We start from the raw sequence: 15,924 nt of genomic DNA on the forward strand, positions 1-15,924 counted from the left end.
CCACTATCAGGATAGATGAAGTGGGAAACAGACAGAGGATTTGGGGGTGAAAATTGGAGTAGTTGCCACAATATACCTGCAGAGAGCTGGTGACCACAGACATGATGAAGTTTGTAGGTTAATTTATTGGTAATTAATTGTGAACTCAAAAGCAATTGAGGTTTTCACTTTCATGGGTCAAAAGTGTTTTTAAACTGTTTTTCTTTCTTCCTTAATATCCAAAGTATGCCAAAGTCTGACTATGGATTACAGATCACACAAAATGTGATGCAGAAATTCAGTTGCACATCAAATGTTGCTTAGCGCTTCACAATTTAAACCCATATTTTACAGGTAAAATGCATGATTGGCCATTTCTGGGTGATTTTGCATTTACCCTGGAAACTCTGCCAGGTCCCTCGAGGTCAGAGACACCCTTGCAATCCAGGTGAGATTTCCAGGGCTCGTGGTGATGTCAGGCCTTGACCAATCCCCCTTTTGGAATGTTGCAGTAATTTGGATCCCATTGTCCTGGTAATGCCTCTCTGAGTCTCTGAGTTGCCTTGGTTTACCTGGAAGAGCACGGGACTGAGACCCCTTGATGGCAAATCCCTACAACATAGGATCCCACTGACACAAATGCCATTTGGCCCTCCCTCTCCACTCCTCACAAGGAAAGATCCTCACCAAACATGTTACAGAGCACGCCTCTGACATTATCTCATTTCCCCACAAGTTGCAACCACAGAGCAGCCCAAGGCTTCTCACCACCCCACCACCCCACAACCACATCCTCTCTGAGCACACGTCACTCTCTGAGGAACTGGAGGACAGCCAGGAAGTTATGTTAAATGAAGCAAATCCATCTGGTTAAGGACTTGATCATTTCTCATCCATATGCCCATCACTCATAAGTGAATAGACACCTTCCACTCAAATAGACAGACCTTCTGGAGTAACTGATCACATCATTTTCTCCTCCATCACAATCTTACGATCAGGGATGTGGTGTGTGTGGGTTTATAATTCCTTTGGGTTTTGCATGGCATCTGTCTAATGCTGGTTTTATTCTCAGTGTCCCTTCAACTCTGCAGTGTCATGTCTGTCTCATCCTGTAGTGGTATAGTTCCTGCCTTATTCTGCCTGTCTGCAAAATCTTCTCAATCCAATCTGCTGGGTTGACTGGGGGAAAGATGGGGGAAGCATCATTCTGGATGACTGCTACTGGAACTGCCTTCACATTGCAATACTGTCCTCTCTCAAGCATCATTGAATGTTTGAGCAAGTGCTGTGTTGTAGAGCAAAGTCCATTCTAAAGATTTGAAGCCCCTCTGAGGGACACCATCGCAGAGATGTGGACTCGCTAATATCACCCAGCAAAGCACAGCAGAGTGCTGCAATCATGCCAGAGTTGAGAACCCTGGAGATGGTCATCTAACAGAAAATTGAGATGAGACTGCTTCCTATCTTCAACAGTGACAGAAGGTCCAAGGGGCACAGTGAATCAGAGTCGGAGCCAATGTGGACACAGAGACACACGGTTGGAGAGTTTGAAGATGGAACCAAACTCAGTGACATGCAAGATTCAATGCACAGCTGTAACTACTGTGGCCAAGACAGGTTGGAGTATGTCATGTTATGTGTGGTTAGTTTGGGTACCACATGGGAGACTGGAATCTGGAGCTACCAACAATCTGCTGGAGGAAGTCAATGGGTCAATCAGCATCAGTGGGAGGGAAAGAATGGTTGATATTTCGGTCCGGAACCCTTCACTGATATTGAGAGTGCAGACTAATGAGGGAGGGTTCCGGCCTGACATAGTGATCATTCTTTCTCTCCCACGGAAGCTGCTCAACCTGCTGACTTCATCCAGCAGATAGTTTGTTGTGACATATTAAAGATGATGATCTGGAACATGTAACATCATTATGAAGGTGACTGTACAGAGGGAAGCCTTGAAAGATAAGGTGAGAGACCAGATGTTCATGGCTTATCTTGAGAGGGAAGTGCATAATTTGAAGATCCCACACATTTTGCTGTGAAGATATTCAGAGAACAAAGGGATTGAGTAAATTTATAGCAGTATATTAAAGTTCATAGTAACTTGATTCCATAAATGTGTGTGTGAGTAGCTCTTTAATTGCATGAGTTTAATTCCTTCCAAGAGCATAAGATTACAATACTTTTAAGAACCAATCTGTATTGCATGAAATGACCCTTGACTCATTGTTTTACATTGACATTGCAGCCTATTTAGGAGCCTGCTGACTTCTGCAAAGCAGCTTCTGTTTTTACCTCTAACTCTGCTGGTTCATTTATTCAAGCAGCAATACAATAAAAATGCAGACAGGGCACTGGGCTAAATGTTCTCCAGTTTGGATGGCCTGACAGTGACATCTTCCTTGCAATTATGTTTATTTACTCTGCCATGTTGTTTGCAGAGGTTCCAAATAAAATGAAACCTCCTCTCGCTCCTCTTCCAGCCTCAGAATTTTAAGCAGGGATGCATTCACAGATGGATGCTTGTTGAAATTGTGCATGTTTGCACAAATGCTGCATTGAGCATGACCCTTTAAAAGCTAAACTCCTGAGCCTGTCGCCAATTCCGAATATCGCTCTGGTGGAAGCTTTATCCTTGAAAGAAGAATTGAAATATTTCCATAGTTTTGAGAACACAGCAGGAACTGTGGGCTAGTTGGATACTTCTTACAAACCATCATCTTGACCATCATATGTCAAATAGTTTGCTTCCAAGCACTGGGATCTGACCATATCAAGATCCTCTGAACATCAGGGATTGAATCTTACCTCTTGATGTGCCCAAAACGAGAGCTCAATCCTGGCTTGGGTGCAAAGACAACACATGGACTGACCCTACTCTTAATAGCAAAAACCTCGTGGGATGGAGCAATGGCGTGGCAGTGGGGCTATGCAGTGACATGCAGTCATGAGGTGGAGGGTGGGGGGAGTGGGCCTGGGGAGAACTGGTTTAGTCGGATGTGGAGGGGCCTTGGCATGAGGAGAAGCATTCAGTGAAGCACACGGATGCTATAAGGCTAGATAGACCCTGGGATCAGCTGGGTTGGTGGGTTGAGTGGGTACAGCTGACGTCTGTGAAAGAAGTTCTCGAATCGTCTGACGGAGTGTATAATGTTTGGCTGAATTCTTAGACCTGAGCATTCCTCACAACAGGTACATCATATCAATGTTTAACACCAACTTGTCAATTTCCTCTAGTAGCTCTGACCTCCTTTCTGGAAAGGCATGTGCTGAGACATTCAAAGGACACAAATCTCCAGTTCTCTCAACTCTCCTGCTATTGCATTGTGGGAAAGTTTGGCCACATGGACTCAGCAGGGACCATAGATGGACATCATTTGGTCTCCGCAATATGGCATTGCTTGGGATTCTTTGAGGATGAATTCCTGACTTACCTTTGACTCTTCTGTGACCTCTCCTCCTCAACTTTCTCCTGACCCACAACTCCACGCAACCTCATACTCATTCCTTCCGAATTTTACTCTCAACCCTGCAGGCCTCAGCCCCAAGGTCTGACCAATTCAACCCAAATTTCGGGCCAAATGAAATCTCCAGTCACCAACCTCACCTGCTCCAGCTGCCAACCTCCTTCCTCTCTGGCTCTCATCCTTGACCAACACCGTCCACCCTTCCTGACCCCCAGACCAGGCCTGAAGTCCCAGGTATCACATCCTCATCCCCTGAGGCCCAGATCCAGCAGAGACCAAGGGAAAAAGTTGCCTGGTGCCACTTCACAAGGCCATATCATGAGCACCAACAAGTTTTTCACTGCAGAAGCTGGAGTTGCTGTCCCAATACCCCAGGTCATTTCGACATGCTTTGGGAGTGTTGATCCTCAAGCAGGAGCAGGGGGCCTCCCCGAGTCCTGTCCATCTGACACCTGGTACTCAGAGCAACAACCGACCTTGGGTAAAAACGATGAGAGGTCTTGAAGTGACCCACTCGGGTTGGACACCCAGCTAGCTTGTGGAGAGACATCACATTTTACACAAAGAGGTGTTACTGTGTTAGTCCAAGAGCAAGCACCGAATTAATGTTATCATCAAGATTATTGTTGCTCGTCAACAAAGAAGAAGTGAGTATTGAGACTGAGTTTAGTGATAGAAAGAGGACCTGTGTCACGTGGAACCATCACTCACCGCTGGACAATTCAGTGCCATTGGAGTTGAATCCATTAGTCTCATTGATTGCATTCACTGAAACAAACACAAGACTGTGTCCACGTTGAGGAAGAGGAGGTTGGAGTGAACATCAGGGCAAAACAAATGGATCAGTAGTAAAACTCTAAATTCTGCAGACATCGTTTTTGAAGTAATGTGAGAGAAACTCAGCAGGTCAAAAAAATATGTAGCAAAGGTAAAGATGTATAACCAACCTTTCGGGCTTGAGGCCTTCCTCAACGTAGGGACAAAATGTGTGCAGGCACTCAGTTTCGTTCACACCTTGATGAAGGGCTCAAGCCCGAATCGTTGGTTCTGTATCTTTATCTTTGCACCATAAAGGACACTGTTCGACCTGCTGAGTTTCTCTAGCCTTGGGTTTTAACATCAGACCAGACCACTCAGCTCTTTGAGCCTGTTCTGAAATCCAGCTAGGCCTGGCCAGTCTGTGTCCATTTCTGCACAACCTGACCCTGTGACCCTTGATAGAGAAGATGAGATGAGGATTTACTGTCATGCACACACGTACGATGTGCAAATGCACTAAAACTCCTCTGGCTTGCTGCCAATGCACCAGTACACAATAAAATTATAAATTCCTACACGGGAGAAGAAAATACAAAATCAAAAGGATAGATAAACACTCACAGTTGCATTTCGAGCAAAAAAAAATGCGAAGTTGCAATTGCGCAGAGAGAAATGGACTGACCTCACAATATCCAGCATCTACCTCCAATCTCTCCCTTTCGTTCTCAACCTTGCCCAGTTCTGATGAAAACTCCTCCTGATATTTTCACCTCCACAGAAGCTGCCTGGCCTGCTGAGTATTTCCAGAAGTTCCTATTTGATTTCAAAAATCTATCAATGCCAATTTGGGAATTTTTCAAATGACTGATGGACTCTGCAAACTATTAGAAAGAGAGGTTTGTTCGTGAGGACCTGACGTTACACCTGAATTACTTGAATCCACTTGTTAATTACGCAGCCCACCGCATTGGCTATTCCCCTTTACCCAATCAAATCCTACATCCCCTCCCCTTGTCTTAAACATCCCAGTTCGATCTTTGAGGATTGCGATGCATTTTTAATGATGGCCTGGTTTCAAATTCAGGTGGTTGAACTGGGGCCAAGCCCAAAATGTTGGTTACCCTTGACTTCTATGGAGTGTTCGGCACTTTTCAGCGACCCATTCTGCTTTCTTTTTCTTTAAATTTTTCTCATTTTCTTGCTTTTTCTTATATCTTACTCTTTTCTTTGGACTTTTTTCTTGGGTGGGTGGGGTTGAGGAATAACTATCATGGAGAAAATACTGGATTTACATTGGTGCTTGCAATTTTTAATTTTGTAATTGACTGCATGAATGGTGAAAAATTTTAAACTAAACTATTTTTTGTAAAAAAGACTCTCCTACTCCTGTACTCTCATCCTCTGCAACATTCACTTCTTCATTGCTTGCTGTATCCGCATGTTAATTCTCTATGTTTGTGAACACTCGGTTCTCTGAGTATTAAGCTAACACTATTTAAATACTATTCTGCCTTGATATTTTTCTACTGAATCTCCCTTGGGTCGGAGTTCTTCTGTTCACCTCACTTCAATTGACCGAGCCTCCGTCGTCCGTTCATCAGGAAGGGTTGGCACTGAGGCCGGCAATTCCCTCCGACCTTGTTTCAGGCTACACTTCCCAGCAGAGGGCAGCGGAGAGCCGGGTTGAGAAACTCTTATGTCGAGGAAAGCTGGGCATCTGGCCACAAGTTTGGAACTTGAGGTCGGAGTCCAGGGTGGAGCATTTACCTTCTCAGTCATCAGCAGATCTTGTCGCTGGCCACTGTTTATGTGACCAAACGCACAATAAACAACGCAATACTCACATGTCATGACTTTAACAGAGATTGGCTGCTTCTGCTGAATGGTTTGAGTGTGGTTGAACCTGGCGTAGCAGATGTAATCGGCCCGGGTGTCCTCCGGTTGAACATTTGAGAAATACAGGTCTCCGTTGAGACCCTGTGAAACCCGGGCATCTTGTGTAAACCTTTGCATTGCTGGGGAAGGAAACAGCAAGAATAAAGATTTGACATAAGGAGGAGCAATGACAATTGATGATCAATGTTAGCATTGACGATGAAGACAGACAACAGCACAATGCAGCAAGATCAGTTTCCCTACTTACGAGGCCTCTTGTCTGCAACTGGAGATGCCAATCAAGCTATTGGATGATCTATCGCTGGGCTCTCAGATTCCTGGTCTCTGGAATGTTAGAATGAGAACATCTATTTCTTCCTGCCTGGTCCACTAGGTCATGGCTGAGCACCTTCATCCTACATCATCCTCATCACCCCTGACTCATTGAACATCCACCAATCTATTGGTCTCTGATTTCAACGGACATGATGAGTGTCTGCCAGCCTGCCAAGACAGCAGATTCCAAAGCTTCACCACTCTCTGCGAGAAGACACCTCTCCCTGTTCGAGTCAAAGCCCATCTTTATTATCAAACCATGCCTCCAGTTCTATATTCTTCAGCCAAAAGAGATCTCCTCTGATTCTAGCCCATCAACCTCCAAGAATTTAGCTTGTTGCCTCAAGATCTCTCATTCTCCTAAGCTTTGGAGCAGGGTTCTCAACACTCTTTCACCCACAGATTACCTGAAGTACTCCTTTACCAACTCCAGATGACTGATGGAAAGAGTCAACCTTCTGGGTAATGGCAATTGCCAACTCTTTAGTAACAGCTGTGCAACCTTTCAGCCTGAAAACCTCCTGGAAGATCAGCTGTAAAAAATTTGCAGAAACGCTAGAGGAACTCAGCAGGTCACACACCATCCATGGGAGTGACGATACATAACCGATGTTAAGGGCCTGAGCCCTTCTTGAATTGCATCACCTGCTGAGTTCCTCCAGCATTTTTGCGTTGTTTCTTTAAATGACATCTGCAGACTTTTGTGCTTCACTGGAAAGTCCAGCTGGCATGTTGGATGAACTCGTCCCCCTGTTCTCATGGATGGCAACTTACATCACCAAGTAAACCTACTCCACTCAACAAATCCTCTGGGCCACTGGGTTAATACATTCTATGCTGCTCACAAGTCAAAGTAAATGCACCAGTGACTGCAATTTTCTGATACCAGGGAAAACCAAATGCCTCTGACACTGCCAAATGCTTTGGAGAACTTGTCTCAGGGATTATAATGATGCCACCATGCTGTGGGACAATGCCCTGTGACCTCCAACAGCATGCTAACACCATGGGAAATGCACCTTCCAATTTCGCTGATACCTTGCATGCTTCCACTGTTGCTGTGGTAAGCAAATTCACATGGATCCACATCGCCACTCAGACAGGAATTGATATGCGTCAACACCAATCTCTCAAATAACACTTCAACACTGTGGATGTGTGTGCCATTGGTTGGTAGTCGTTTAGCCACATTACCACACTGACTGAGGCCTTTTTGAAAGAGGTGGAAAATTCTAGGTCACTGGGCTTCGTGCAATAGGACATTGTTTACTCACTCCAGATTAAGGTCTTCTTTGGCTTGGCTTCGCAGACGAAGATTTATGGAGGGGGTAAATGTCCACGTCAGCTGTAGGCTCGTTTGTGGCTGACAAGTCCGATGCGGGACAGGCAGACACGGTTGCAGCGGTTGCAGGGGAAAATTGGTTGGTTGGGGTTGGGAGTTGGGTTTTTCCTCCTTTGTCTTTTGTCAGTGAGGTGGGCTCTGCGGTCTTCTTCAAAGGAGGTTGCTGCCCGCCAAACTGTGAGGCGCCAAGATGCACGGTTTGAGGCGTTATCAGCCCACTGGCGGTGGTCAATGTGGCAGGCACCAAGAGATTTCTTTAGGCAGTCCTTGTACCTCTTCTTTGGTGCACCTCTGTCACAGTGGCCAGTGGAGAGTTCGCCATAGAACACGATCTTGGGAAGGTGATGGTCCTCCATTCTGGAGATGTGACCCACCCAGCGCAGCTGGATCTTCAGCAGCGTGGACTCGATGCTGTCGGCCTCTGCCATCTCGAGTACTTCGATGTTAGGGATGAAGGCGCTCCAATGAATGTTGAGGATGGAGCGGAGACAACGCTGGTGGAAGCGTTCTAGGAGCCGTAGGTGGTGCCGGTAGAGGACCCATGATTCGGAGCCGAACAGGAGTGTGGGTATGACAACGGCTCTGTATACGCTTATCTTTGTGAGGTTTTTCAGTTGGTTGTTTTTCCAGACTCTTTTCCGTAGTCTTCCAAAGGCGCTATTTGCCTTGGCGAGTCTGTTGTCTATCTCGTTGTCGATCCTTGCATCTGATGAAATGGTGCAGCCGAGATAGGCAAACTGGTTGACCGTTTTGAATTTTGTGTGCCCGATGGAGATGTGGGGGGGCTGGTAGTCATGGTGGGGAGCTGGCTGACGGAGGACCTCCGTTTTCTTCAGGCTGACTTCCAGGCCAAACATTTTGGCAGTTTCCGCAAAACAGGACGTCAAGCGCTGAAGACCTGGCTCTGAATGGGCAACTAAAGCGGCATCGTCTGCAAAGAGTAGTTCACGGACAAGTTTCTCCAGGCATGTTATTGTTCGGTAGCTTTCTTAATATATCCTGTTTTATCAATTTGTTTTGCTCCTCTTCTTCCAATTTTGATAGTTCAATTTCAGCTAAAAACTCATCTATTTTGTTGTCTTTCCCTTCGTTCTCAGTTTGGTATAATTGTTCGTAGAATTCCTTAAAGTTTTCATTGATCTCTGTTGGGTTATATGTAATTTGTTCGTCCTTTTTCCTTGATGCCAATACAGTTCTTTTAACATGTTCTGTTTTAAGCTGCCAGGCTAGTAATTTTGTGAGTTTTTTCTCCTAGCTCATAATACTTCTGCTTTATTTTCATTACGTTCTTATCCACCTTATACATTTGTAATGTTTTGTATTTTACTTTTTTGTCCGCCAATTCTCTTCCTTTTGTTGTATCTTCCCTTGTTGCTAGTTCTTTTTCTGTACTTACTATTTCCCTTTCCAGCTGTTCTATTTCTCGATTGTAGTCCTTTTTCATCTTAGTTACATAACTTATTATCTGCCCTCTAATGAAGGCTTTCATGGCATCCCATAATATAAATTCATTTTTCACTGATTCCATATTTATTTCAAAGTACATTTTAATTTGGTGCTCAATAAATTCTCTAAATTCTTGTCTTTTAAGTAGCATGGAGTTTAATCTCCATCTATATGTTCTTGGTGGGATGTCCTCCAGTTCTATTGCTAATAACAGGGGTGAGTGATCCAATAACAATCTAGCTTTATATTCCATTTTCCTAACTCTCCCTTGGATATGGGCTGACAACAGGAACAGGTCAATCCTTGAGTATGTTTTATGTCTACTCGAATAATATGAGTATTCCTTCTCCATATATCCAAAAGTTGCATTTCCTGCATTGATTTGATCTTTTTGCTAGTCTTCTGTCCAGTTTTATTCATCTTTGGGTCCAAATTAACGTTAAAGTCCCCTCCTATCAATATATTCCCCTGTGTATCTACAATCTTCAAAAAAATCTTGCAAAAACTTTTGATCCTCTTCATTAGGTGCATATATATTGACAAAATTCCAGAATTCTGAATATATCTGACACTTTATCATTACATATCTCCCTGCTGGATCTATTATTTCCTCCTCTATGTTGATTGGTACATTTTTATTAATTAATAAAGCTACACCTCTGGCTTTTGAATTATATGATGCTGCCGTTACGTGCCCTACCCAGTCTCTCCTTTATTTATTATGTTCCACTTCAGTTAGATGTGTTTCCTGCACGAATGCTATATCTATTTTTTTCTTTTTTCAGTATATTTAATACCCTCTTCCTTTTGATTTGGTTATGTATTCCATTAATATTTATAGTCATATAGTTCAACATGGCCATCTCATACTCTCTTTACACCTAATTTCCGCTTCCTCACCATCCCCTTTTCCCCTTTTCCACATTTTCATCTCTCAGTTTTCCTTTTTTGAACTCAATATATGACAACACTTCTAAAACATAAAATACTTCAACCACTCTCACATCTAAAATTCCCTTAGCCCCAAGTATCCCTCCCCCCTCTCTGAGTCACCCCTTGTCCCTTGCCGGGAAACCACAACTCCCCTCTCCGTCTCTTTTGCCATCTTGAAGCACTTGGTACCTTATGTCCAAAGTGGGAAACAGCTTTTTCCCCCAAGCCATCAGGCTCCTGAACTCCCAGTACAGATGTGCTTAGTGCGCTGTGGACTTTCAGTGTATACGTCTTAATACCTTAATATTTTAAGGTCTTAACTGCTTTCCTAACCCATATGTATATATGCTCTGTGGTCCTGGAGAAATGCTATCCCATGTGAGCATAGGATGAACGATAAATAAAGTTGACTTGACTTGCATCCTAATGAGAACATTGTGCTATTGTCATGAATGAGCTAACTCCTCGCGTTTGAAATATGGAATTTTCTCCTCATGCCTCAACCTATATGCCCCTAATGTCTCTACCATTGTGCTAATGGTGTGTAATATCTGTGGCAGCCACATGGGTCAGTGAAGTAATATTTTGAAGTGCCACAATAATACTTCTGGCCACTGCGCTAAAACGCAGGTACTGTGTAACGTCATCAGGACACTGCATTAATAACCACATCTGCAAAAATGCTGTGAGGCACAGGGCCAATGTTCCACATCGTGCACACTCTCTGGCATTGGAACACAATGATGGAACTTTGGTCACACTGATCGCGGGAAACACATTTTCTGAAGTGCAGCTTTGATGCAGTGTTGTTAATAATTACAAACTTGTTCTCAGCTGGGAAGCAATTAAAGAAATAGATTGAATATTATGTAGAAAGAATGAACTGACAATACCAAAGCAAGAGTTGTATTTGCGTAGCACCATATTTCACTTGTGTTAACAGAAATTGCACCAACGCTATGAGTATTGAGCCTTGCAGCATTGCATCAAAGTGGCAGAATTCTGGGCACTGACCTGACACTATCAGACACAAGTGCTAATACCATGCGTAACCATGTGGCCCATGCAGACGTCTAAACACCTGATAGAGAGCGCCGGATTTAAACCTGGGTCGAATAGCATGGTGCAAACCATGTCACCGTCATGCTGCCTGACACCATGTGAACTGCCCCAAAACATCGAGCTAATTATTTTGTGCATTGACAGTCAAAGGTCACGAGTTAATCTGTCAAGGACTCCAGAGAACTTCACAGGAAGGGCCAATGGGCCAATTTGACTGAAGGATGAGTTCCAACCTCCTCCTTTCCATCACAGGCGGCTGTGACACCATGAAAGCCTGATTACTTTCCCCTCACGCCCCCCCCCACCCCCATCCCTTCCCATGCTGAACCTGAGCGGCTTGCCCAGCTGAGCTGACTGCTCTCTGGCAAGACTTGCCCTGAAGCCTGGCTCCCCACTTACAGTTATCCATCCAGAAGATGATGGGTGGAGGCAGGCCCGAGGGCGGATCGCAATGGAGAACCAGCGAAGCTCCTTCCTGGACTACCTTTGGCTCGATCTTCTCTTTGGCCCACATCGGAGATCCTGGGAATTGACACAGAAGAGAGTGGACTTCAAGAACTGTAAATGTGCCCTCAAAAAATAATTGTGCAGGGGGTGAAAACATATGGGAAGTAATAGTTTAGTACAAGGCAGCAATTATCTAGAGACAACACTAGGGAATCAGCATACAGTAAATACACTGCATTCCTGTGTCTACTTGCAAATGCACTGTGTTCATTAGACAGTTTAGAATTTGTTTATATAGTGGGACATCAATGGCCAGGCCCCTGTCCACTGATACCTCAACCTTGATGTTGATTGCATCAGGTTCTGGAGATTTTGATATTCCCAGGTTGGAAACCATCATTAGGCCAGTGGGAAGAGGGTCAATCATGGGTTACAAATGTGACAGTGGCCTACTTCAGATCCACGGTGCCAAGTCAACATTGGCTGATCCAGAATTACTGTGTGCACCACGCAATGCATGGTGCAACCTCAATCTGACGCGTGGACACTCCGACAGTTGCCCAACCACCCTTCACCCACAACTTACTCAGCGACAAAAGGCTGTTTATTCAACACAGAGTCTTCATGCTTTTTTTTAATGGAACTTGACCAGACCACCCTGTACCCCCACCCCTGAAAACCATACCCCAGAAAAGGACAATCTTGCACCATGCTGTCATGGGGTTGGGTTCAAAGGAGAAGACCTGCCCCCTTTTGCTCTGTCGCCACTCTGAGAGGTGGGGATAGGTAAACTGAGGGAAATGGGTATCATGGGATAAAACAGAGGAACTAATTCATGCGAGGTTGGAACCAAATGCTAGCAGCAGTTACCTTCCATCAAGATGAATTTGATGATTAAAAAGAGGTCTTTTGTTAGAAAGAAAAAGAAACATGACAGTTAAAGAAATAGTATTGAATATTTTATGGACAAATACACTGACGAGATCTGAGGAATTACAGTTATAAAGCACTGTTTTGCAAGCTCCAGAGTTCTTTCTTGGACTACAACTATAATAAAGGTGGACACATGGTAGCCCGATCTGTGCTCAGGGATCTGCAGAGAGACGAATCACCAACTGGTGCAGAAGTTAAATAAGAAAGTCTGCAGACGCTAGGATTGAGTGCAATACACAGATGTGCTGGAAAACTTGGGGGGGTGGGTGGGTTTTTTTGCTTGAGGGAAGTTTTCTATCCGGCAGACAAATACACTTTGAGAAACTGCCACAGAATCTTTTTCTCCACCCCAGCACGCAGTGAGGCCTCGGCTTCAAATAATAATTGCCCAGAAAATGGGTTTTGCCCACTCCAAGTACAGTACATGAATTGATAGCTGCATTTGTCCAACATCCCACCCCCATACAAAAAAAAACACAATGAATGAGACTCCAGATTCCTTGTTGCAGAAAGTTTCCAACATTCACACTGCTTCGGGAAAAAAAAAATTCTTGTCTGAATGACAGACCCCTAATTTTAAGCCTGTGATCCAGGATTCTGGACACATATGCAGGGGAGAAAAAAAAAGCAATCTATTTTTTTTGTGTGTTTGTTTTAAAGACACCACCTCACTTTTCTGACGTGGTTTCCTTCAGGCAACACCAAACCCATCTGCATCATCCCTCAGATAGCTATGCAAATATTGCAAATATGTTCATAAACAGGGATTTTTGGTGCAATGACTGTTCCTCACTGACCCCTCACAGACAGGTTCAGGAGAAAAAGGCCAAACTCTAGTTTGACTCACTAGACTGCCGGATGACGATTTTGTTGGAAACTGCTGTGCCGCGATCATTTCTCGCTGTGCACTGATATTCTCCTTCGTAAGCCTCCGCCTTCCCGCCCCTCACGATGTCAATCAGTAGAGTCCCGGAGTCAGGCTTCATCATCACTCGAGAGTCTTTGTCGATGTTAAAATGGGTTCCATTGCGTGTCCATGAAAAGCTGCAGAAAATGTTCGAGGACCAGTTAAAGCGAGCAATGACCCCAAAACTTCGTCGCGCCAAAGAAATTTTGCAAGTCAATGTTAACACACAGCTCAAAGATTCATGCAAGGTATTCCAATGGCTTTGGAGATGCTTTTATTACTGTCAGTCTTGAGTCGGGGAAAATTGCTTCAAAACAATGAGAGCTTCATATTCTTTGTTGTGACTGGGCCACGTCGGCTAGGCGGGGAAATAGTGAGATTGATAAACTATATTCTGTAAATGCGTAAATAATTCAAAAATGTTTATTTATGCCTGTACACTCAAATAATGGGATTAAATTTGTAGCGATATCCTTTTTATCCCTCTAGCCTTGTGGAATTCTTCTATATTTATGTTAGAACCGATGATTTGTACTGCATGACATCTCTCTCTGCAATCCAAAGATCCTTTTTAACTTTCTCTTTTCTTTCTTCTTATCTTTTTATACCTATAAAAAGTGTTCACATTTTTCAATTTTTATATTTTTTTTCTGGGGGGGAGGTTGGGAAGGATGGATGAGTTTAAAACCATCATGAATGCAATCAATTTGTTCTTTTTTTATTATCTGTATTTTATAATAATTGTAATTACTGCATGTATAGAATATTAAATATTTTTGAAACTATATATATTTATTTTATATTATATCATAATGGATATATATGATTATTATGTGCTGTGTACTGAGTGTGCACCATAGTCTGGAGAAACACTGTTCTCTTTGGTTACATACATACACTCAGATGATAATGAATTTTTTAATAAAATATATTTTATTTACAAATTTTAAACCTCAATATTATATTACATTCAATTCAAAAGTTACTTCAAAACGTTATACAGATGACCATGAACTTGATCAAACTTTTTGCGAGAAGGGATGAATGTGGGACAGTGGGGACAAGCATGCCAAAGTCATTTGGGGCAGGGAGAGAGAGACAAAGGGCACCAGATGAGGAGCCAGCTCAGAATGACCCAAGCAAGAGGCAACCTGGTGGAGGAGCTCAGGAGAGTCGAGCAGCATCAATGGTCGACTTTTCGGGCTGAAACCTTTCACCAAGGGCCCCTGAGTTCCTCCTGCAGATTAGTTTATTGCTCCAGATACCAGCACCTGCAGATTTGTACGAGTCTCCAAGGAAAGTTGACTTACCGTGCAGGTTTCCCAGACCTTTTCTCTTTGATCCTATTCTTCTCCTACCACATTCTTGTGTTCATAATCCCCTCCAACATTTGAGGCTATTTGCCCCATCATTTTTGCTAGCTCTCGATGCAACCAATCCACCCCTTTCTCCTATTTCCCTGGAAGTTAGTTCATCGCCATCTCGCTCCTTCCCCCCATCTCTCTCTCTTTCCTTACTTTATCTCTCTCTCTCCCTGTCATCCTGACATTTATGCCATCCAGCTACACCAGGGGCAATTCATTGATCTATCACCATGGGCTTGGGGTGTGGAAGGAACTCAGAATATCCTGAGGAAACAAATGTGATCACAAGAAGAAGGTTGAAACTCCACACAAATCATGCTGGAGGTTACGGATCAAACCTGGCAGTGGACCAATGTGCCTGTGGCATTTCCCGCTGGGCTGGGACACTGCACCACCATATTTTCTTCAAGGTACAAATTTCAAGAGGTTGAAGCAACAGGGAGCAACAGTGTCACAGCCCAGAGAACCCATACCTCACTGCACCAGAACCCCAGGTTCAATCCTGACCTCACACATTCTCCCTGAAACTGTGTGGGTTTCCCCGGTGTGCTCCAGAGACATGTAGAATGGTTAGTTAACCAGCCTTTGTGAATTGGTCCTCATGTGTAGGTGACTGGTAGAATCTGGCAAGAATTAAATGGTTGAGGGTAGGATTATTTCATAGAGCTGGAGCATCGTTACAGGCCCTTCCAGCCCAACAACACTCATGTGACCAAAGACTAATCGGTACATCTTTGGACCAGTGTAAAATAAAGGCCGCTTGATAGTTGGCACAGACTTGGGAGTACTCACGTGGGAGCATCTCTCTGACTCTATGTGTACGTACCTGGGAGCCGGCTTCCCTTTGGCCTCACATTGGATCACGATGTTATCTCTGGGGTCTATAATGTAATCCTTCGGAGACTGGTGGATAATGGTCGGGGGCTGCGGCACTGGATTAGACGGCAAAGAGCACAAGACCATGAATAAAGGGGCATTCAAACATCAACGGAGAAAATATTGATGAAGTCCAAATGATTGTTCATGCGAATTCATTACGTCATCAAGTGGGATCATCGAAGCTGCATGCAAACC

At 44.0% G+C, this 15,924-nt stretch overlaps 1 protein-coding gene across 3 annotated transcripts in view; it reads right to left on the reverse strand.

Moving 5' to 3' along the window:
- The window catches only part of nrcama (neuronal cell adhesion molecule a), a 255,963-nt gene that overhangs the window by 113,611 nt on the left and 126,428 nt on the right, over positions 1-15,924 (reverse strand). For all 3 annotated transcript variants that reach the window (XM_069903115.1, XM_069903117.1, XM_069903116.1), the window contains exons 3-7: positions 15,677-15,782; positions 13,427-13,623; positions 11,599-11,721; positions 6,050-6,220; positions 4,158-4,214 (exon numbers count right to left, since the gene is read on the reverse strand). In XM_069903115.1, the coding sequence (XP_069759216.1) occupies positions 4,158-4,214; positions 6,050-6,220; positions 11,599-11,721; positions 13,427-13,623; positions 15,677-15,782 (654 nt within the window). The remainder of the gene's footprint in view (positions 1-4,157; positions 4,215-6,049; positions 6,221-11,598; positions 11,722-13,426; positions 13,624-15,676; positions 15,783-15,924) is intronic.

This window comes from Narcine bancroftii, chromosome 11 (genome assembly GCF_036971445.1).
Source record: "Narcine bancroftii isolate sNarBan1 chromosome 11, sNarBan1.hap1, whole genome shotgun sequence".
Taxonomy (NCBI): Eukaryota; Metazoa; Chordata; class Chondrichthyes; order Torpediniformes; family Narcinidae; genus Narcine; species Narcine bancroftii.